We start from the raw sequence: 22,862 nt of genomic DNA on the forward strand, positions 1-22,862 counted from the left end.
CCAAAGGATGAAGAAGGTAAGGAACTTGACTCATCGAGATGGTCAACCGAGCAAACTCGCAAGGGACAAGCCGATGCCAAGGCGGTTGTCACTTTGCAATGTGGGATAGCCAAGGATCAACTTGTCAAGGTTGGTCCTTTCACAAGTGCGAAGGATCTATGGAACAAGCTCATCGAGCTCCAAGAAGGGACTCGAGACTCTCGGATCGCCAAGAGGGATTTGTTCCTAAACCAACTACAGAACCTTGTCATGAAGGAAAATGAAACTGTAAGTGAGATACATGGAAGGTTCAAGGAGATCATCAATGGTCTCCATTCGGTGGATGAACGAGTAGAAAACCGTGACCTCGTAAGGTATGCTCTAAAAGCTTTTCCTAGGAATGCCTTGTGGTCATCCATGGTGGATGCCTACAAGGTATCCAAGGATCTTTCCATTGTTAAGTTAGATGAATTTTTTTGTGAAATGGAATTACATGAATTTGCTAACAAAGGGCAAAAAGAGAAAGGTATTGCTTTGGTTGCAGAAGAAAAGAGCAAGGAGGGAAGAAGGAAGAAAGAAAAGAAGAAGGAGAAAGAAATTGTTTCATCTTCATCCTCCTCCGAGTCCGATGATGAAGGTGAATCATCATCAAGCGAGATGGCCAACTTCGTGAGAAGAATCATGAGAAGGAGCAGAAGATACAAAGGGAAAGGTAAACCTAGTGAACAAAATATTGACAAAACTAATGTTACATGTTATGAGTGCAGCAAAAAGGGACACTATCGGAGCGAGTGTCCGAAATTAAAAAGGAAGGAGGAACGAGCCAAAAAGAAGGAGGAAAGAGTCAAGAAGAAGAAGGCTCTAAAAGCTACATGGGATGAGTCTTCTTCAAGTTCATCTGAGGAAGAGAAGAGGGAGAAGAGTACACGGCAGTTAGCCCTCATGGCAAGAGAGGAGTCCGAGTCCGAGAGTGAGGACTCAAGCTCTTCAGCCGCGACTTCATCATCTTCGGATGATGAAGAGGTAACATCTCCCCATTTAGAAAAGTGTTATAAAACAATTGCACATTTGTCTACTTCCCTTAAAAAATCAAAAATAGAAACTAAACTGCTAAAAGATGAAATAGAGAAATTAAGGGCCCTTAGGGAAGATGAGGTCGATGACCTTTATCAAGAGGCCCTAGAGGATGAAAACAAAACCTTGAAGGGTGAAATTGAGAAGCTCAAGAAAATGCTTGAGAAATTCTCAACCAGCTCTAAGACCTTAGACATGATTCTAAATGCCCAAAGGGCGGTCTACAACAAGGCTGGATTAGGATACCAACCTAAGGAGTCTAGTTTTATTTCTTTAGTGTCAAGAACCCAATTTCATAGATCGCATGTTTCTAGGGTTCATGAGACTAGGAAGAAGGTAACAAAGGCATGGGTGCCTAAGTCTTTCATTGTAGATGCATTAGGTCCCAAGATTTGGGTACCTAAAACATTTATCTTTCGTGTCTTGTAGGCATTGGTAAAGGGGGAGCGTCTATCAACTTGGTTTGTTGATAGTGGATGCTCCAAGCACATGACCGGGGACAAGTCACTATTTTCTACCATTCAAAACAAAAATAGAGGTAATGTGTCATTTGGTAACAATGGTAGTCTTAAGGTTGTAGGAGTTGGAGACATTCATATATCCGAATGTCTCCATATCAAGAGTGTCCTTCTAGTCAAGGGGATGACTTTTAATCTCCTAAGTGTCAGTCAATTATGTGATACGGGTTACACAATTGAATTTCATTCAAGTCAATGTTTGGTTAAACACATTGACACACTTGACACGGTACTAGTAGACACAAGGGTTGATAATATTTATCAAGTATCATTTAAAAGTGCTACTAATGCTTTGATTAAGTGTTTCATGTCAAAAGAAGAAGAGTCTTGGCTATGGCATAGAAGGTTGGCACATGTCAATATGAAGAACATCCGGAAGTTGGCCAACCAAGGATTAGTGCGAGACTTACCCAGCATCAAGTACCACAAGACCAAACTATGTGATGCATGTCAAAAGGGTAAGCAAACAAAAGGTGTTCATAAAGGTAAAAGCATTGTAAGTACATCTACTGCTTTAGATTTATTGCACATGGACCTATTTGATTGCAGTAGTGTAATATCATTGAATGGAAGTAGATATTGCTTGGTAATCGTTGATGATTTTACTAGATACACATGGACTTTCTTTTTGAAGCATAAGGACCAAACTATAGATATTTTTATTTCCTTTTGTAGAAGAACTGAAAATGAAAAATCAACAACAATTAAAACCATTAGAAGTGATCATGGTGGTGAATTTCAAAACCATAGGTTTTTAGAATTTTGTCAAGAAAAAGGGTATAGACATGAGTTCTCAACTCCAAGGACCCCACAACGAAATGGGGTTGTGGAGAGAAAGAACCGAGTCTTACAAGAGGCTGCACGAAGCATGCTCAATGAGTACTCACTACCGAGTTACTTGTGGGCTGAAGCTGTGAATACAGCTTGCTATGTGCAAAACCGAATCCTGATACATAGGTTTTTAGGAAAGACTCCCCATGAACTTTGGTTTGGGAAACCACCTACAATTAAACATCTTAGGGTGTTTGGTTGTAAGGTGTTTATTTTAAATACCAAGGACCATCTTGGAAAATTTTCGGCCAAGGCTGATGAGGGGATACTGGTTGGGTACTCGCTCACCAGCAAAGCCTATCGAGTCTACAACAATAGGACTAAATTGATTGAAGAGTCCTCTGATGTAGCTTTTGAAGAAATCCCTAACTCAAATGATCAATCAAGGGCTATAGGAGAAATTCAATTTGAACTTAGAAATCTAAGTTTGAATGATCAAAATGAAGAACGAGTCGAAGTTGACTCTGATGTTGATGAGCAAAGGCAACAAAGAACTCAATCTGATCCTTTGCCAGATATTGAGTCCTTGCCTGTGCCTAGTGAGACCATTCATGAGGCACCATCAACACCAAGACAATCTAGGATAGCCTCTAGTCATCCCCAAGACCAAATTGTGGGAGACATTCAACAAGGGGTTAGGACTAGGTCATTCTTCATAAATGAGTCTAATGAAGTCGCATTGATTTCAGAGATTGAACCAAAATTAGTTGATGAGGCATTGCACGATCCTGATTGGATCATAGCTATGCAAGACGAATTAGGTCAATTTGAAAGGAGCCAAGTGTGGGACTTAGTTCCTAGACCTAAGAAGACCACCATTATTGGAACTAAATGGGTCTTCAAAAATAAGTTAAATCAAAAGGGAGAAGTTGTAAGAAACAAGGCAAGACTTGTAGCCAAGGGCTATAGTCAAGTCGAAGGTCTCGATTATGATGAGACTTATGCTCCCGTGGCATGATTAGAGTCCATTCGTTTGATGCTAGCTTTTGCTGCACATAGAGGTTTCAAACTCTATCAAATGGATGTTAAATCTGCCTTCTTAAATGGCTTCATTAAAGAAGAGGTCTATGTTGAACAACCCCCGGGGTTTGTGAGTACCGAAGCTCCAAACCACGTATACAAGCTCAAGAAAGCTCTTTATGGGCTTAAACAAGCACCTCGAGCTTGGTACGAAAGGTTGTCAACATATTTACTAGAAAAGGGTTTTGTGAGAGGCCAAATAGACCCAACACTATTTCTACGTAGAGATGGTGAAAATATTTTTGTAGCCCAAGTATATGTCGATGACATAATTTGTGGCTCAAATAACAAGGGCTATTTGAATGAATTTATTTCTCACATGGAAAGTGAGTTTGAGATGAGTCTAGTAGGAGAATTGACATTCTTCCTTGGACTTGAAATCAAACAAACTCGAGATGGAATTTATGTCCATCAGGCAAAATACACTCAAGAGATGCTTAGAAAATTCAATATGAGTGACTCTAAGGAAGTGTCCACTCCAATGGCGACAAGCACTCGCCTTGACAATGATGAGAGTGGAAAACCAATTGATCTAACGCAATATAGAAGCATGATTGGTAGTCTTCTATATCTCACAGCTAGTCGACCAGACATACTTTTTGCTGTGGGCATGTGCGCTAGATATCAAGTCTGTGCCAAGGAATCTCATTTAATTGCAGTTAAGAGAATATTGAGATACCTTAAGGGCACAATTCGAGTAGGCCTATGGTACCCTCGTACAGAGTCTTTTGACTTGATAGGCTATACCGATTCCGACTATGCTGAGTGCAAATTGGATCGGAAAAGCACTAGTGGGGGTTGCCAATTTTTAGGTTCATCTTTAGTTAGTTGGTCAAGTCGGAAGCAACATTGTGTTGCTCTCTCCACGACCGAGGCCGAATATATTGCCATGGGAGAGAGTGTATCGCAATTGTTGTGGATGATACACACCCTAGAGGATTATGGACTTTCTTATAAGGGTGTACAAGTGCTATGTGACAACATTAGCACGATCAACCTAACTAAAAATCCAGTCCATCATTCTAGGACCAAGCACATTGAAGTGCGTCATCACTTCATTAGAGATCACGTAGCTAGGGGTGACATTGTGCTCACATATGTGGAGTCAAAGTCAAACCTAGCCGACATTTTCACCAAACCCCTTCCGGAAAATGAATTTAGTCATTTAAGGAGGGAGTTGGGGATGTGTTTGGCTCCTTAGGTCCTTAGGACTTCATCATGATCAATAAGGACAAATTAAAATGACAAAAGAAATTGGGAATGATTTTGGGCAACTTGGGAACATCTCACACAAACTATAAGGTTTAACAAAATATTTTTGTTTGCTAGAAATGGGGTGAGATGCTAGGAACAACCAAATTATTCAAAATGTATCATGCATCCCTTGAATAATTAGGTTGAAGAGACATTAATTGAGTATGTGGAAGACCATTACATAATTCATGTGTATTTGGTTCCTAGATCTTACTCATATATTCCAACCAAGGAAACTTGGTTGGACTTTTCCCTATAAATCATGTAACCTTGATTGTTGGACTGTTTGATACCTTTGATCGACCTTTCGTGATTATTGATTGACACTAGGATAGGTCATTGAAATAATGATAGAAATTTGGACATATTTTGCCAAATTTGGGACTGGACATAGCAAGGTTGAAGATTTCAGTTTTTAACCTTGAGTTGTCTATTTTGACAAACTTGAAACTTGTCTGAAATCTCAGTGTTTGTAGTCGAATTTGAAAGTCTCAAATTATAAACAAATTCACACCATAAGAGTCCATCGTTAGGACATAGTTATGCTTGTAGATTCTCAGGGTTCTAGATATTGATTTTGAAAGTTTTACTGGAGAAACTTCTACGAACTATCAAACATATCTATGATTTGATCATGAAATCACCGAAAATTTCAGATCGGACATCGATCGGGCTACACCTGATCAGAGAAGATGGATCGGTGCACCGATCCAAAACTTCCCAACCTTTCGTCAGAATCGATCGGTCCAGGACCGATCAGTTATTTTTGATCGCCTCCGATCGGCGAGGACCGATCGGATAACTGACACGATAAGGCTCTTCCGATCGGTCGAATTTCAGTTACTGAAATTCTTGGTGAATTTTCAATTTGTCGATCTCCGATCGGTCTACGGACCGATCAGAAGTTCCTGATCGGTCCGGTGACCAATCGGGGAAGGCTATCGATCACCTTCGATCGGTCTGACCGGTCAGAGGTTCCCCGATTGGTCCGTGACCGATCGGGGCTTTGATACCTTCCGATCGGACAACCGTCCGATCATTTCTTCACTGTACACTCATCTAAACCCTTAAAACCTCCCGATCCCTCCTTCTCCTCATTCACGCGAAACCCTAGCCGACTCTTCCCACCAGTTCACCCTTTCTCTTCTTTTTGCACGCCGAAGCTCCAGCCCTCGGAAGCCCTAGCCTAAAGTTCAAATGGCACCAAGGTAACTTCTTACCTCTCTAAAACTTGGCATTGTGTTTTCATTTCTCACTGGATCTTCTGTTATTGTTGTCTCGGTTCTTATTTGTTGGTGGCTCCGGTGCTCACTCATTGCCCCATTTTACCCCATTGTGTCCCCTTAGGAAGAAACCCACTGATGGTGAGGGAACCTCTAAGGAACCAACCAAGACATCCAAATCCAAAACTCCTGCTGCTCCTTCCCGACCCCAACCCACTAGTTCCAGTAGATTCCCAAACCGCCAGTCTGAGCAAGTTTTTCAACAAAGGACATTCAAATTACTCCCTTGTAGGTCCGTGGATAGAAAATTCATGGACGAATTTTGCCCACAAGTGTCCGAAATCATAGCATACTACAAACTCGATTCACTAGTCTACTTGGAACGGGATATCAACTATGACTTGGTCTCTGAGTTCTATAATAACCTTCATGAGACTAATGATCAAGGTTTTAAAACAAGAGTTGCTAAGCGGACTCTTGATTTCAGTATCTCATCTTTCTTTGAGTATCTCAATTGTCGGAGGTGTTCCGGTGATGTCTTTTCGATATTTCCTGACTTACCAGATCAGTTACCTCCACCGTTTGATATCTCACCTGACGATATATATGAGTACTTTTTCAGACAGCCTAGACAAGGTTTAGATGAGCTAGATGTTGACTTCCCTACTTTTGCGGCCTTGAGATTATCTCCTCAAGATTACATTCTTTTTAAAATTGTCACGAACTGCCTTCTACCTATCACATCTAAACCATTATCTGAGATCCGATCATATCATTGTCTTATGCTTTATGGTTTGCGTCGGCGTCTCGATTTTGATATCATGTCGAGTATCTACTCCTCGATCATATCATATTCTCAACCTAGCGGCTTCACTATTTATATGCCTTATGGGCATATAATTACTGATTGGCTTAAGACCCTTCAGGTTGATGTCTCTAAGGGTAGAATAATCAAAATGGTCAGGCAGGATTGCCGACTTGGGAAACGGGCATTTTCCAAGTCTGGAATCATAGGGCAAAATGGGGATGTTCAGTGGAAGGATGGGAGAGCTTTAGGTGAGTTACCACGGGGACCTCCACGACAGGTTGCAGCTGCTCCTGGTGCTGCTCCTCCTGCTGACATTGGCGAGGCGGATCCAGACCTGCGCTGGCAGATCGCTGAGTTGGAGAGCCGATTTGATCGTCACGAGGAGATGGTGACTGCTGAGTTCGATGGACTACGCATACGGATTGACCAGCGCTACGATGACCTGCGCGGGCATATTGACCAGCGCTTCGATGATATGCGCATCATCAGGTGGTGACACAGCAGTTGCTACTCGGATGGATGGCACGCTACCCGCCTCCGCAGTCTTACCCAGGCTATCCATCCTCCAGCGTGCCGCCTCAGGATTTCACCCTTCCTGCCGATGATGATGATGCTCCTCATGTTGAGGACGTTGATTGATATAGTCTGTGTGTCACCTTGTCTGTATGTATTTTGGATGTTATTTGTTAGTCCGACCTGGATGTTTGCACTTCGATGCTACTCATATATTTATGCTACTCGGTTTTATATTTGCTTGCTCCTTATTATGCTTCATTTTCTATGTTTTTTTTCTATGCCATGATTTGGTTGTATCTTTTGTCTTTCTTACGTCATATTGTGACCTTAGAGGGAACTCTAGGTCGGTTAAAAGAAGGCAGTATGGATTAAGGGGAGCCTTTTTAGTTTTTGTCACCTCATTTGCACCTTTTCGGTGTTTGACAAAGGGGGAGAGGATAACTAAGTTTAGAAATGTATGAAAGCTTGATTTTAGGGAGAGGATAACGGAAGGATCTTGATTCCCGTCCTTCACTTGGTGGTGTATCCGTCTTAGGGAGGATCCGATTTTCCTAAAATTATGGGTATATGAGCATTTCGATCTAAACTTAAATCGTGTTGTCAAACAACAAAAGGGAGATTGTTGATACAACCTGAGGTATGTTTTGTTGTTGACACCGATTTAAGTTTGTATCGATATTTAACTCAGATTAATTACTAATCTAGGTTGACTTGGTTGACTGATTCGGGAAAAGTCCAAGTATGGAGACTTGGCATGGAGAAGTCCAAGCAGGAGCTTGGCACGAGTGGAAAGTCCTAACTGGATGTTAGGCGCTTGGAAAGTCCCGTGAGTGAAGTGGGAAAGTCCTAACTGGATGTTAGGCGTTGGCAAGTCCTGAGTGAAGCCAGGCAAGGAAAATCCAGATGGATCAAGGGTGATCGGACATCCGTGTTGAAAAGTCCAAGAAGGAAGCTTGGCATGCGAAGTCAAAGAGGGCTCGGTAGCTCGTTCTCTAGACCGGATGAAGTCGGAGAGAGCTAGGAGCTCGTTTCTCCGACCTAGGTCGAGAGGGCTCGACCCGCCCGAAAGTCAGAAGTCGGATCGGTCGGCACCCATCCAAAGGAAACTTGACACCGATCGGCGGACCGATCCTTTTATACCTGATCGGTCCGACCGATCAGAATTCGATGGCTCGATCGATCGGTCCGCACCGATCGAATCGATCGCAGCTCATCGTGATTTTACCGATCGGCGGACCGATCGTAAATCAACCGCAGCTCATCGAGATTTTATTGATCGGCCCGAGACCGATCGGAGGCTTTAAGCAATGGGAAGCGACATCCGATCGGTCCGGGACCGATCAGATTAGTGCTGATCGGTCCGCAGCGATCGGTCGCCACCTAAAGAGCGGCCGCCGATCGGTCCGGGACCGATCAGGAGGTTCCCTCGGTCCGCAGACCGATCAGCGATGATCCAGAAAGCGTGGTTCGGTCTGCAGACCGACCCACGGTATTGTTTGCTTTGCATGCACTTTTTCTGATTGCCGTATTTGTATTCACCTATCTGTTTTTAACCATTTGCTGTGAGTCTTTCTAGCTTGCAGGTTGCAGGTCACATTCTCATGTTTGGATTCAAATTAAGCTTCATTAAGAGAAGGAGACAAGTACCCTTTTCACTGTAATTTGCTGCAACAAATACATTTGGGGCATCAACGTTCACTGGCGAAATCCGATTACGATTGGGCTGCTCAGTTTGACTTCTTCCCATTGGTTGGTATCCAGAGACGCCAGTGATTTCCATTGGCATGTGTTCAGAGAATCAGAAGAGGAGGAGAGGTGATTGGCTACGCCTGGCTGGCAGCAGCGATTCTGCAGACGGCGGTGATTCGAGCCAGTGAAGCAGAGAGACATAAGAAGGAAGAAGAGGTGTTCAGAAAGTGAAATTCTGAATTCTCTGTCTTTTGTGATCAAGCCTTCAAGAGAGCAAGTTGGTGAAGTTGTGAGCTCCTTGCTGAGAAGGTTGATTGTGCGCTCTCTGCTCTGTTCTCTTCTCCGCGTGGCTATAAGCTCATCTTAATATTTTTCTCAGCCACCACTGTAAGTCTTGTGCTTAAATCTATAATCATCTGAGACTTTGTTGAGAGGTTGCTCCACCGAGAAGGAGACATCTTTAGCCGGATCTTGTTCGGGGTGTGATCTACCGAAAGATCAAGGAGTCGTCCTCCTTACGGACACGCCGAGGAGTAGGGGCAAGTTATCCCCGAACCTCGTATATCCTTGTGTCTGCTGTGTGTTTGTTTTCTTTCGTTTTAGCTTTTCTATTTTCGCTGTGCTGTGCTAACAAAGTTCTTGAAGAAATTTCTGTTTAGTGTTTTTCAAAGAGGCTATTCACCCCCCTCTAGCCATCTAAGATCCCAACAAGGAGAAGTTACCTCTTCATCATCCGAAGATGATGAAGCCGCGGTTGATGTATCACTTCCGGAGTCTGATTCCTCCCTTGCCATGAGCGCTAATTGGCGAGTGCTTTTCTCCTTCTTTTCTTCCTCCGATGAGCTTGAGGAGGTTTCATCCCAAGTAGCTTTGAGAGCTTTCTTCTTCTTGGCCCTTTCCTCCTTCCTTTTTAGTTTTGGACACTCGCTTCGATAGTGTCCTTTCTTGCTACACTCATAACATGTAACATTAGTCTTATCAACATTTTAATCAATAGACTTACCTTTCCCTTTGTATCTCCGGCTCCTTCTCATGATTCTTCTCACGAAGTTGGCCATCTCGCTTGATGATGATCCACCTTCATCATCGGACTCGGAGGAGGATGAGGATGTAAGAATTTCTTTCTCCTTCTTCTTTTCTTTCTTCCTTCTTCCATCCTTGCTCTTTTCTCCTGCAACTAATGCAATACCTTTCTCTTTTTGACCCTTGTTAGCAAGTTCATGAAGTTTCATTTCACAAAAGAATTCATCTAATTTAACAATTGAAAGGTCCTTGGAGACCTTGTAGGCATCTACCATAGATGACCACAAGGCATTCCTCGGAAAGGCTTTGAGAGCGTACCTTACGAGATCGCAATTCTCTACGCGTTCATCTACGGAATGAAGACCATTGATGATCTCTTTGAACCTTCCATGTAGTTCACTTACCGTTTCGTTCTCCTTCATGGTGAGATTTTGCAGTTGGTTTAGGAACAAGTCTCTCTTGGCGATCCGAGAGTCTCGGGTTCCTTCTTGGAGCTCGATGAGCTTGTTCCACAAATCTTTTGCACTCACAAAAGGACTTACCTTGACAAGTTGATCTTTGGCTATCCCGCATTGTAGAGTGACCACCGCCTTGGCATCGGCTTGTCCTTTGCGAGTTTGCTCGGCGGACCACCTTGACGATTCTAGTTCCTTACCTTCTTCATCCTTCGGAGGTGTGAACCCTTCGTTGACCGAGAACCACATGGAAATGTCGGTCTTGAGGTAGTACTCTATACGGCTCTTCCAATATTAGAAGTCCGCTCCGTCGAAGTAGGGTGGACGATTGGTGCTAAAACCTTCCTTCATAGCCATCTTCTTGCTCTTTAGGGTGTTAATCCGGATGAAGAGCGCCTTGCTCTGATACCACTTGTTAGGACCTTCGGATGGCTAGAGAGGGGAGTGTGAATAGCCTCCTTTAAAACTTAAAGAATTTTCTTGCAAGAGTTTGTTAGCACAGCGGAAATAAGTAAAATGGAAACTGATGCAAGGAAAAGAAACAAACCACCACTAACAAAATGATGTACGAGGTTCGGGGATAACTTGCCCCTACTCCTCGGCGTATCCGTAAGGTGGACGATCCCTTGATCTTTCGGTAGATCACACCCCGGACAAAATCCGGCTAAGTGTCTCTCCTTCTCGGTGGAGTAACCTCTCCACAAAGTCACAGAAATGATTTGAAACGAATCACAAGACTTACAGAGTTTTGTGGCTAAAAGAAAGAACAAATGAAACTTACATCCACGAAGCAAAGTGCAAAGACAGAAGGATTCCACAGCCAAGAGCTCAACAACACAGCACACTTTCTTTGGTCGACAGAGAGTTTCAAAAAATCTTACCAAACTCTCTTTTGCCTTCTTCTTCTTATTCTGCTTCTTTCTCACTGTCTTTAGCCAGAGCTGAATCACTGTCACCTGTATCGAATCACTGCGACCAACTCAGGCGTCGCCAATCACTCTTCCTCCTCATCTGGTTCTCTGAACTCATACCAATACCATCCATGGTCTTCTCTGGTGTCTCTGAGCTCGAACCAATAAGCAAGAGTCAAGCTGTAGCCACTGATCGCAGCCAGTGAACGTTGATGCTCCAAATGCACCATTTGCAACGAAACACAGTGGAAAGATCACTTGGTCTTATTCTTCTGATGGAGCTTAATTTGAAATTAACCATTGGCACGACACCTGCAACCTGTAACTCAAGAAATCTCACAGCAGATGATTTGATCAGTGAATCAGAAATCACAGAGAAACAGCAGAAGACAAACGACATCGTTGTGGATCGGTCATCAGACTGATCCATAGCCTTCCGGACCGATCAGGACACATCCTGATCGGAGTAGGATGATTCTAATCGGTCTGTGGACCGATCAGCCTATAGGTGGATCGGTCCACAGACCGATCTCCTATAGTTTTCCAGAAATCATCGCTTCCTTCTGATCGGTCTGTAGACCGATCAGATAACCCACAGAATGCTTCTGTGTGGTTACTAATCGGTCACGAGACCGATCAGATCACTCGAGTATCACTGGATCGGTCTGTCGACCGATCCAGTCAACCAAAGTATCACTGGATCGGTCAACAGACCGATCTAATGTCTCTGTGTTAGTTTTAGAGCTTCCCAGCCCTAAACCCTAACGTCTTCCTGGTCCAGAGAACGACCTACCGAGCCCTCTCTGACCTAGTCCGGAGAACGAGCTGCCGAGCCCTCTCCGACTTCCACGTCCTGTCCAGAGACCGAGCTACCGAGCCCTCTCTGACCTAGTTCGGAGAACGAGCTGCCGAGCCCTCTCTGACTTCGTCCGGTCCAGAGAATGAGCTATCGAGCCCTCTCCGTTGTCGACCCATCCAGTCAACCAAAGTATCACTGGATCGGTCAATAGACCGATCCAATGTCTCTGTGTTAGTTTTAGAGCTTCCCAGCCCTAAACCCTAACGTCTTCCTGGTCCAAAGAACGAACTACCGAGCCCTCTCTGACCTAGTCCGGAGAACGAGCTGCTGAGCCCTCTCCGACTTCCACGTCCGGTCCAGAGACCAAGCTACCGAGCCCTCTCTGACCTAGTCCGGAGAACGAGCTGCCGAGCCCTCTCCGACTTCGTCCGGTCCAGAGAACGAGCTACCGAGCCCTCTCCGACTTTGCGTGCCAAGTATCCGTACTTGGACTTTTCCTCTCCACATGATCAACCTTGATCATTAATCAGTCTGAGTTTAATTAACATTTGATACAAACTTAAATAGTGTCAACATCAAAACAACAGCCAGGTCAGACTGTATCAACAGATATAAGGAAGTTTTTTATCAATAAGAATTTGTAGCCGCATCATGTTTTCCCAAATGTCAAGTTTGGTTGTCTATCGCCTATCATTCTATGGAATCAACAGGGTTTAGAAGATTGCTTTCAATATTCATGAGCGAATCAATGGAACTGATAGTTGTTGGTGTAGGGGCACCAGACGATCGAACCTAAGTTTTTATTATGATAAAGAGTCCAAAGTTAAGGTTACTTGTTGTCTAACAAGTGTGATTAAGCTTGTAGAAAAGTCCTAAATGGTCTTAGGCAAAAGTTCTAGTGGATTCTAGGCAAGTGGAAAATCCTAGGGGGAGATAACCCTGGGTTCTGGGGGTAGTAACCCTAGGTTTTGAAAAATCCTAGGGGAAGGTATCTCTAGATCCTAGGGGTGGTAACCCTAGGTTATGAAAAATGCTAGGGGGAGGTAACCCTAGGTCCTAGGGGGTGGTAACCCTAGGTCATTGAAGTCTTGGCGGGTCGAGCTCTTTGGGTGAAATCCTAGAGTTGGGGACTCTAAGTGAAAATTCTGGTGGTCACAGACCAGGTGAAAGTCTAGACGGGTCGTGAAGTGGATGTTCAGCATAAAGACCTAATGTCTCGGGCGCTGAGCAAAAGTTCAGTCGGTCTGGAGGACTGATCTAGTAAAAGGTAAACTCTTCTGAGAGAAGTAGATGAGGGCGCGTTCCCCGTTAAGGGAACAGTAGACGTCGGTTCGACCTAAGGTTTTTGGTGAAATTTGAAAGTTAAAATTGGATAGTCCGATGACTGTCAAAACGGATTTTACTTCACATGTTATCTGTCTATTTTCTAATGTTTGTTTTGCCGAGAACTAACATATTGTAGGTTGAAGAGTCAGCCTTGATCGGTCGACCGAACCACTAAGTGAACAGATCAAATTCCAGCTCACGGTGAAATGTTGACCAAGGGATCAGTCGATCGAACAGGGAAGTTCAGTCGACCTAACAATAGATTAGCTTCAGACCGGGTTGATCGGATCAGATAAGTCAGATATCATCGGTGGATCGATCGATCGAATGGTGGGATCGGTCGACCGAACGAAGACTCTTATCAGAGCAGAAGCATGTGGACGAGATGTTGGGCAGGTTCAAAGGGTTCGACCGACCGAACGGCGGGATCAGTCGACCGAATAAAGACTCTTATCAGAGTAGAAGCAAGTGAACGAGAAGTTGGGTAGGTTCACAGGGTTCGATCACCGAACACCAAGATCGATTGATCGATCACCGACAAGTCAAATCTGATCCCGATATCAGTGGATCTAGATTGGGTCTGGGTTGGCTATAAAAGGAGGGATCAACCGATTGCTTCGACAGACATTCTAAGATGAAGAAAGAACAATTGCTGCTCTCTTCTACACTGCTCCGACAATCGACGATCTAATGCTATTCTTTATTGTCAATAAACTTTGTTGTTAATACTTAATCTTCTGTACTCTTCTTTGTAAAGAATTTATGAATTGATAATGGATTGTCCAACGTAAGCGATCAACGATCGTGGGCCTTGGAGTAGAAGTCGTCATAGGCTTCGAACCAAGTAAAACTAAAGGTGTTAGTTTTATTTTACTTGTTCTTTATTCCGCTGCATTATTCTGTGTTTTCCGAAACGAATAAAAAAGTCACGAGTGTTATCCATCATCCTTTTTCTTCCTCTAGCACGCATCGATTCTACAATATTTATGCAGAAGGATTTGAATATTTTTTTTATTATATTTAGTAGTTTATGAGTTTTTTAATATTTAGGATATTTTCATATTTAAGGTATTTTAGTAATTTCTTTTTTATATATATAGTTTTTGAATCTGTTTAAGTTATTTTTAGATTTTAAACCTCTTAAGACTTTTTCCTGGATTTCTTTCGTTTTTTTTATCTTAGAATTTAAAGTTTATATAAATAATTATTGGGGTTGAGGTAAGGAAATTTTTTATTACTACTGTTTTTAACTGCCGTCTCCTCTTTAGAACGACGAGTTTTGTTTTTGGGGTATTCTTGCACGAATCAATAGGAATTAGAACGTCACTTTCGATATTCATATATGAATTAAGAGATTCAATAAGCATCCGCTGCATCAACAAGTCTCTTATCAATCAACATGGTTAAGCCTTAATCTATGAATTGAAGGCGGTAAGGGGAAATTGTTGAAACTAGGGATGTGTCTCAGATGGACAAATGAAGTGCTCTACTTTATAGAGATACCTTCAGCATGCTATACAAAGACATGTAGGCTCCATTTCAGCATGTCTCAAATAGATTCTTAAACTTGATGCAATGGATCTCCTAGTTTGTGGCCAATTAGCTTGTCTCGAGGAATGATTACATGAACTTATATCTTTTGGTTTGGCAATCTTCAATGATAATTGTCCCATGCTCCAGTGATTCTGGACAAAAGCACATGATTTTGTGATTTAAGTCTATTGAGTTGTATTTGGTCGAGCATTATATATCATAACATGTCATGTTTTGATCCAAAAGCCTTTGCCTATGTATGCATTGACTTCAGCACATTGTTGGCTCACACTGCCTTCATAACTGATGAGAGAACCACACCATGAACAATCTGAACAAAATGAATGAGACGGACCTACATGCTTTCAGATCACCTGCAAAGAAGAACCACCCACAATGCCTTTGTTTGAAAAGATTGATGATAGGTCATAATTAAGTGCTATTCGAGTACCCTTTAACTGGTTCAATATTATTCAAATCATATATCCAATTTTATAATATCAAATATTATATTTCTAAAATATCCCTCCTCTCTTTTATACGTTCATTTTCTTCAAAACTTACTGGTCCCACAGGATTATCCGGAGTGGTTAATGCGTAGAAGATTACTTAATGAGATCGTGGGTTCGAATCATGAGATAGTCAGGGCGTAAATCCTTGGTCTCCGTGTCCCTTTTCCCACTGCGCACTAGTTTCTCCAGTTACCATGATTAACCTCCCTCGTGATGACCTTGACAAGGTACGACGGGGGTGCTAGGGGCGAGTGTTTTTGCCTTTTGCCCAATTTTCTTCAAAACTTACTAATAGATCTAAAGGATTTTGAATCATTTCAAATTCAAATCAAAATTAATATACTCTGAAAAATCTACTTAATGTATTTATACAGTCAGATCTAAATTTGATAGCGTAAATTGAGAACGGTAAATTAAATTAAGATCGTATTTTTAAATTTTAATTTTACTCTACTAATTTAAAAATTCTTTGCTTTTAATTTACGTTTTCAAATATAGATCTTAGAATATAGATATATTAAGAAGGTTTTCAGGAATATATTGACTTTCACTTGAAGTGATTCGGAATTCTTTAGATCTATATCAACTAGTTTAGAACGAAACTGATTGACTTACATCATTTGAAAATTTAAAAATTTGATATTTTTCGAACAAGAAAAGTCCAAAAAAAAAAAATCGTTATTGGTTAGTGAGTATCATTATACTAAATCTTATAATGAACTTGTGACAAATTTTATTAAGCCTTTACAAGTTTAAAAATTCACCGCTCTCAATTTATGCTATCGAATTTAAATATAAGGGCACCGGACATGAAGTCTTAGTTGTAGCCAGGCAAGGAAGTCCTAGTAGGTCGGGTGGACCGAGGGGTAGGAAAACCTGATGGGTCAAGGATCGAATGTGGGAAGCACGTGATCCTTTGTTTTAGGGGGGAATTGTTGGGGTTGCAAGGTTGCAAACATAGTTCCACATTGAAAATACATAGGAAAGATCATGAGTTTATAAGAGAAAAAGATATCTTTATTGACATAAGACTTTTTTGATAGAGCCCAAGAGTAAAATCATGAGAATTACCATTTTAGAAATATCTAAATTCTTTTCGATCCTACATAATATTTGTGAATCATGTTCATAAACAATGTTTATGAACAACAATCATTCCAAAGACTTAATTTATTTTAGGCTGACTTAACTTGACTCAGTTATTTTATCAAATAAACTTGAACACTCCAAAACTTAACTTGATTTTTTTACGACCTAACCATAACTTAATCCTTCATCTCAATTTTAATATATGATAGATAATTTAAAATATATTCTTTTAAATATTTGATAAAAAAAAATTAAAGAAAGTAAATCATAATTCAGTTACTCTTGAACCGACGTCATTCTTATGTTTGCACACCAAATGCAAGGGCATTAACACCTCCAAATTAATGACATTTAATTTTCAAATGTCAACTGCTGCAGGTGAGCCGTTCACATTTCTCAGCTTAGTTAATCTCTTAATCACTCCTCTCGGATCCTCTGTCCCAGTTTTTCGCTATAGCTGAGAGAGATAGATGTGTAATAATGCCTTCTTAACCATTCGATGATTACAAAGATAAGATCAATCCAGTGAGGCCCATAAATTAGAACAACCGTGTACGTTTCTAGTTCCTGATGAATCTCTGAAAAATGTATGTCATCGGTCCACGTCCTTGCTTCGTCGACTGCGAATCCACGCTGTTCAACGCTCGATTTTCTGTAAACCAGAATCACGAATGTGAAGGCTCCAACGAGAGTTTCAATCAGATCGACAGGTCGACGCACGCAGTCAATCGTATTTATCAACAGCCACGTAACTGAACATCAACTTTCTTATCTCTTGACTCCGTTAAGCTCCGTGAAGGCGTGAATCATCATCTTTCAAAATACAGATACTACATTAAGTCTGTGTTTTTTTTTTCTTCTCCTCCTCTTTTGATATATATGCTCACCGAAAGGGAAAAAATTGCATTCGAAGAAACAGAGATATGGATTGTGATTCCATCTTCTTCTTCTTCTTTCTTATCTTCCTCTACTCCTCCTCCTCCGCCATGGCTTGTGATGGCGGCATGCGTCGTGCCGGAGCAACGTACTCATCTTCCTTCTCCGATTTCTCTGGTTTGTTGCTGCATGCAGTCGCCTCTGTTTATTTAATTCCCGAAGGAATTGCGTTGAAGTTTCCTTGTCCCTGTAGCTGGAGCTTGTGGATACGGATCCATGGCCTTGAGCTTCAACGGCGGCTACCTCGCCGCTGCGAGCCCTGCCCTTTACAGAGGCGGCGTTGCCTGTGGAGCATGTTTCCAGGTGCGATGCAAGAACACGACGATTTGCAGTGATGAAGGTGTTAAAGTGATCCTCACCGATGTCGATCGCCGGAAAGAAGGTGCAGAATGGGTTCTCAGCGGACCTGCTTATTCGGCGATGGCGCGGCGTGGGATGGCCAAGGTGCTGAAGAAACTCGGCGCTGTGGATGTGGAGCACAAGAGGTAATCCTGTAAACGATTTTGTGCTCAGGCAAACTGAAACCTTTCTTAATTTCTCCTAATCGATCGATTTGATTCCTTGTGATGAGCAGAATTCGATGCGAGTACAGTGGCAGGAACTTATCCGTGAGAGTGGAGGAGAAGAGCAGAAGGCCTGATTATCTGGCCGTCAAGTTTCTGTATCAAGAAGGTCAAACTGACATTGTGGCAGTGGATGTAGCGCAGGTAAAAAAAACAAACGCTTAATTTAAATTTATTTGATTGTTTGAATTTTTTTTTATATTTTAAATTTATTTAGTTGGTATTCAACTTGATAATAAACTTGTTATTTATTTTGAAAGTTTTATTTATTTATTTAGTATATTAATAAAAAATTTATTCATGAACATAATTAAACGAATTAGTTTTGTGTATATTAAACATGAACATGTTCTTATTAAATCAAATATCAAAATTGTCCATGAACATTCGATTCATTTACCATTCTAATTAGGAAAAGATCATTTACCTCTAAAATTAAATGTTTTTGACAGGTTGGGTCGTCAAATTGGAAATTCATGAACCGGGACAACGGACCGACCTGGAGCATAGACCGAGTGCCGGTCGGGCCACTGCAGATTAGGCTGGTGGTCACATCTGGCTACGATGGGAAGTGGGTCTGGTCTCGGAAGGTCTTGCCGGCCGAATGGAGTTCCGGTTCAGTTTATGATTTAGGGGTTCGGATCACGGACATTGCTCGGGAGGGAAGCTCGAGCTCCTGATTTTGCAGCAAGAAGTACTAACCAAAGCTTAGCTTGAGCTCCTAATTCTAAGGTTTGTTGGCTTGTGGACTAGTTATCGAGAGTCGAGAACACAGACCAGACTAACTGATAGTCCAAACTTTTCGACACCTAGATCATTTGTTGCGATATTAGTCGACTGATTTGATATGCGGTAGAATGCGGTGTGGTAGTTGTATCTGTTTTTGTCTGCTATTTTTAAACTGTATTCTACTTGCCACTAAATCTCACTACACAAACTCATTGCTCTAACAATTAAGGATTATTGGTTGTTGATTACTCCCAAGAGATTAGTAGTAATGTCACCTAGACAAGTAATAAGTAGATCCTAATTCAAATTTTAAATAAGACGAGGTTTACCTGATAGACCTTTTAGTTTAGTTGGGTAAAATTTGTACACTTAAAATTACCAAAAATAAAAATTATGTTCACGATAATGGATGAGGTCTTTATCATAATTTCATGATTAATTTTTCATGTCCATTATTTGATTTGAGATGTTAGCATTATAGATATATCAAACACAAAATCATATGATTGTATCTAAAGATCTAGTTATCTATCATCTTGTAAGAATAAAATTGAAATAGAATGTCATGGCAAATAATACTAAAATCATTGCTTCTTATTTGTTGTCAAAAGAATTCCTACAACTATAGCTGATGATCTTCTGTCGGGGGATTGGACAACAACCAAATTCCATCTTAATAGGGAAGAGAGGTGACTTTTGAATTATGACCTTCTCTTTATAAACTAATGCTCATCCTGTAAGAATCATTCACCATAAAAGTTTATAACTCATTAACAGCCCATTAACATTAATGGTCGGATATATTAATAGACCAAATTAGTGGATCTACATTGAATTCACATTCAATTAGATTAAACCTCCTTCATTATAATAAAAGGTGAAGTCATCATCTTAGTGGTCTCTCCAGGACGGCTCAATACTCTCTGTAAGGGAGTAAATTATAGGGGTATTTGTCCTAACAGAGTAACCCTTTATATGGGAGAGACCAAACACCCAACGAAGTATTTTGCACTGTTGAAAATTGATCTCAAGATCTATTGGAGTAATCATCAATGTAGGAATCAACTGCGTCAATCCATGAGGATGCTTAAACCCCCTTCATAAATCAAACATTAGATCACTTTATCGGCCCCCAAGGCGTAGTGCAAACGATGGATACATAATATTGCTAGTGTAATAGTCAAGGGTTGAATCTCACAGGAACTCATGACCTAGAATTCATCTCATCATACTCCTCTCACTTATGTACCTAAATTTACCTTCCTCCATATTTATGGGACAGACTCTGGGAGAGCATTGAGGCGGTGGATCTATTTTTTTATCACTTCATTGGATTTAACTCCTTTGCGATAAATTAGTGGGTTTGTTATTAATTTCGTATTAATCTCGTATTAATCCTGGACAGTTAAATATGAGATTTTTCCACAAATATACGAAACCAACGTTACTAGGCTATCACACGAATGAACACTAGGAATATATGGATTGGTAAGGGTTTAGGGACTCCGTTGGTTCGATACAAAGCATTTTTAAATATGTACTATTATTATTTTATTATTTAAAAATTATTAGATCAGCATTCCTATTATAGTTGTTTTGATCAAAATTACTCTGTCTTAAAGTTGCTTTGATCATAATAGCTCAACTTTAAAGCTGTTTTGACCAAAATAATCTCACCCTAAGCCACTTTAACTTAAGTAGCTCCACTTTGAAGCTATTTTGATCCATCTTTAATTAAATTTTCTTTAAGATAACTCCCTTTTACAGCTATTTTGATATAGTTTTGGTCAAAATAATATCATTTGGAGTTGTTTTGTACAAAATTACTCCAAAAATAATGTTATTTTATATAAAAAAAAACAATCCCAAGATGATGTTATTTTGTACAAAGGAATTTTAAAAAGTTGAACATGAAGCACAAAGGAGTGTGTGATGATAAGAGGCGGGATAGATTTTCTAGATAACAAGAGTTCAAATCTCACCCAAAGTCTATAATGAAAGGAATGTAGATACATCAAATCAATCTAAAGGATGCATCAGAGATCTAGTTGTCATCGTCCATACTACTACATTGGATAGAAAACTGAATACAACGACAAATGAAGGTTGACTTGAATTCATCGCATTAGTCATTGATCTTACTTGTCGTCGGAGTTCTTCCAAGCGCGGAATAATCTCCTGCAAGATTGGACGACATCAAACTCCCTACTATCGATGTATAGTAAAATTACTGTATTTTCTTAATCTCAAGTTCATGACATGGACATTGCTGCAAGTTAAGTCTATCACCCTTTAACATAGGAGCATCACCAGGAGTGTAATTCTGCATGGTAGATTGAATGAGCACCTTTTCTATATAAATCTTTTGTGATAGTTCAAGTATGCACCTTAAACGATTACGAACAATCTGTATTTGTAAGACAAATGATACATCACTAAGATCCTTCATTTCAAATGCACCGGATAGAAATGACTTGGTTTCTAGTAACAGACTCTTATCATTGTTTATAAGCAATATATCATCCACATACAATACTAGTATAATAAATTTGCTTCCACTAAACTTGATATACAAACATTGATCAAGTGGATTCTCCTTGAAATTGTATGAAGAAACCACTTGATCAAACTTTCGATATCATTGACGAGATGTCTGCTTTAACCCATAAATGAACTTCCTTAGTTTACATACTATGTGCTTTGAATCTCTCGACTCAAAGTTCTCTGATTGCATCATGTATATAGCTTCTTTAAAATTTCCATTAAGAAATGTAATCTTAACATCCGTTTGGTATAGCTTTAAGTCATAATGAGCTATAAGTGTCATGATTACCCTAAAGAAATCTTCTGTCGAAACTAGCAAAAATGTCTCCTTGCAATCAATATCCTCTTTTTGAGTGAATCTCTTTGCAATAAGGCATGTCTTATACTTTTTGACATTGTCATGTGAATCCTATTTAATTTTAAATATCCATTTACAACCAACATGTTTCACACCTTTAGGTAATTTGACAAGTTCCCAAATGTCGTTATCTTCCATAGACTTCATCTCTTCCCTCATGCTTCAATCCATTTTTCTGAATGAGGGCATTATTTGACTTCTTGGATGATGTGAGATCATCTTCTAACCCTATGTCAAACTCACACTCTTGAAAATATACATAATCATGAGACATCATGGAACTTCTTTCTCTAATGGATCTCCTTAGTGGTACTTGATCTTGAGGTGGTAAACAATCATTCTCAACCGTAGGAGGGAATATCTCTATGTAAGACGATGCACCTTTAAATGAATAGGAGGTGACATGGGAATATTGTGTTCAACTACCCCTTCGGGTTGTATAGCTTCAACTGTATATGGAATGCTAATCACAATAGTTACCATATTAGGATCACCAATATTTTCCTCAAATGATATTTTCCTAACTTCATTACTCCCACAATCCTCAATAAATTTGGCATTTCTCGTTTCAAAAAAGGATCTACTCAAGAAGTTTTAAAACTTAAAACCTCTTGAGTTTTCAGAGTATTCTACAAAATGACAAATAACGGTTCTTAAGTTTAATTTTCTTTCATTTGGCCTATAGGGTCTAGCCTCAGTTGGACAACCCTAGACATATAGATGCCTAAACTTAGGCACTCTACTTGTCCACAACTCGTATGAGGTTTTGGTTACCGCCTTATTAGGAGCTCTATTAAGTAAGTAAAATGAATTCTTGAGTGTCTCACTCCATAAAGACTCTGGTAAAGAAGAAAATATAGCCATACTTTTCATCATATCTTTTAGGGTCTGGTTTCATCGCTCTGCTACACCATTCTATTGAGGAGTCCTAGGTATGGTGTATTGCACCACGATTTCACACTCTGTAAGATAACTTGCAAATGGCTCAGGACATTGTTCACCTTATCTGTCAGATCTACTATAGTATTCACCACTACAGTCTGATCTTACGGCCTTAATCTTTTTACTAAGTTGATTTTCAACTTTGCCTTTGAAGGTTTTGAACATGTTCAGGGATTGCGACTTCTCATGAATAAGGTACAAGTATCCGTGTCAAGAATAACATCCACAAA

General features: G+C 40.6%; 1 protein-coding gene across 1 annotated transcript; it reads left to right on the plus strand.

Annotated features, from left to right (window-relative positions):
• The first annotated feature begins 17,171 nt into the window (after window positions 1–17,171).
• LOC121982948 (expansin-like A2) lies at window positions 17,172–19,090 on the plus strand. Its single transcript, XM_042535947.1, has 4 exons — window positions 17,172–17,613; window positions 17,690–17,981; window positions 18,071–18,203; window positions 18,512–19,090. The coding sequence occupies exons 1-4, from the start codon at window positions 17,484–17,486 to the stop codon at window positions 18,737–18,739; spliced, it is 783 nt and encodes a 260-aa protein (XP_042391881.1). The 5' UTR covers window positions 17,172–17,483; the 3' UTR covers window positions 18,740–19,090.
• The last annotated feature ends 3,772 nt before the right edge of the window (window positions 19,091–22,862 follow it).

The sequence above is a fragment of the Zingiber officinale genome, chromosome 5A, assembly GCF_018446385.1.
Source record: "Zingiber officinale cultivar Zhangliang chromosome 5A, Zo_v1.1, whole genome shotgun sequence".
NCBI lineage: Eukaryota > Viridiplantae > Streptophyta > Magnoliopsida > Zingiberales > Zingiberaceae > Zingiber > Zingiber officinale.

Bases quoted from the DNA above. Each gene is read 5' to 3' on its own strand.
- LOC121982948 (XM_042535947.1), top strand. From the start codon at position 17,484: ATGGATTGTGATTCCATCTTCTTCTTCTTCTTTCTTATCTTCCTCTAC. The intron at 17,982-18,070 runs GTAATCCTGTAA...TGTGATGAGCAG, and splicing joins GTGGATGTGGAGCACAAGAG to AATTCGATGCGAGTACAGTG. The intron at 18,204-18,511 runs GTAAAAAAAACA...TGTTTTTGACAG, and splicing joins TGGCAGTGGATGTAGCGCAG to GTTGGGTCGTCAAATTGGAA.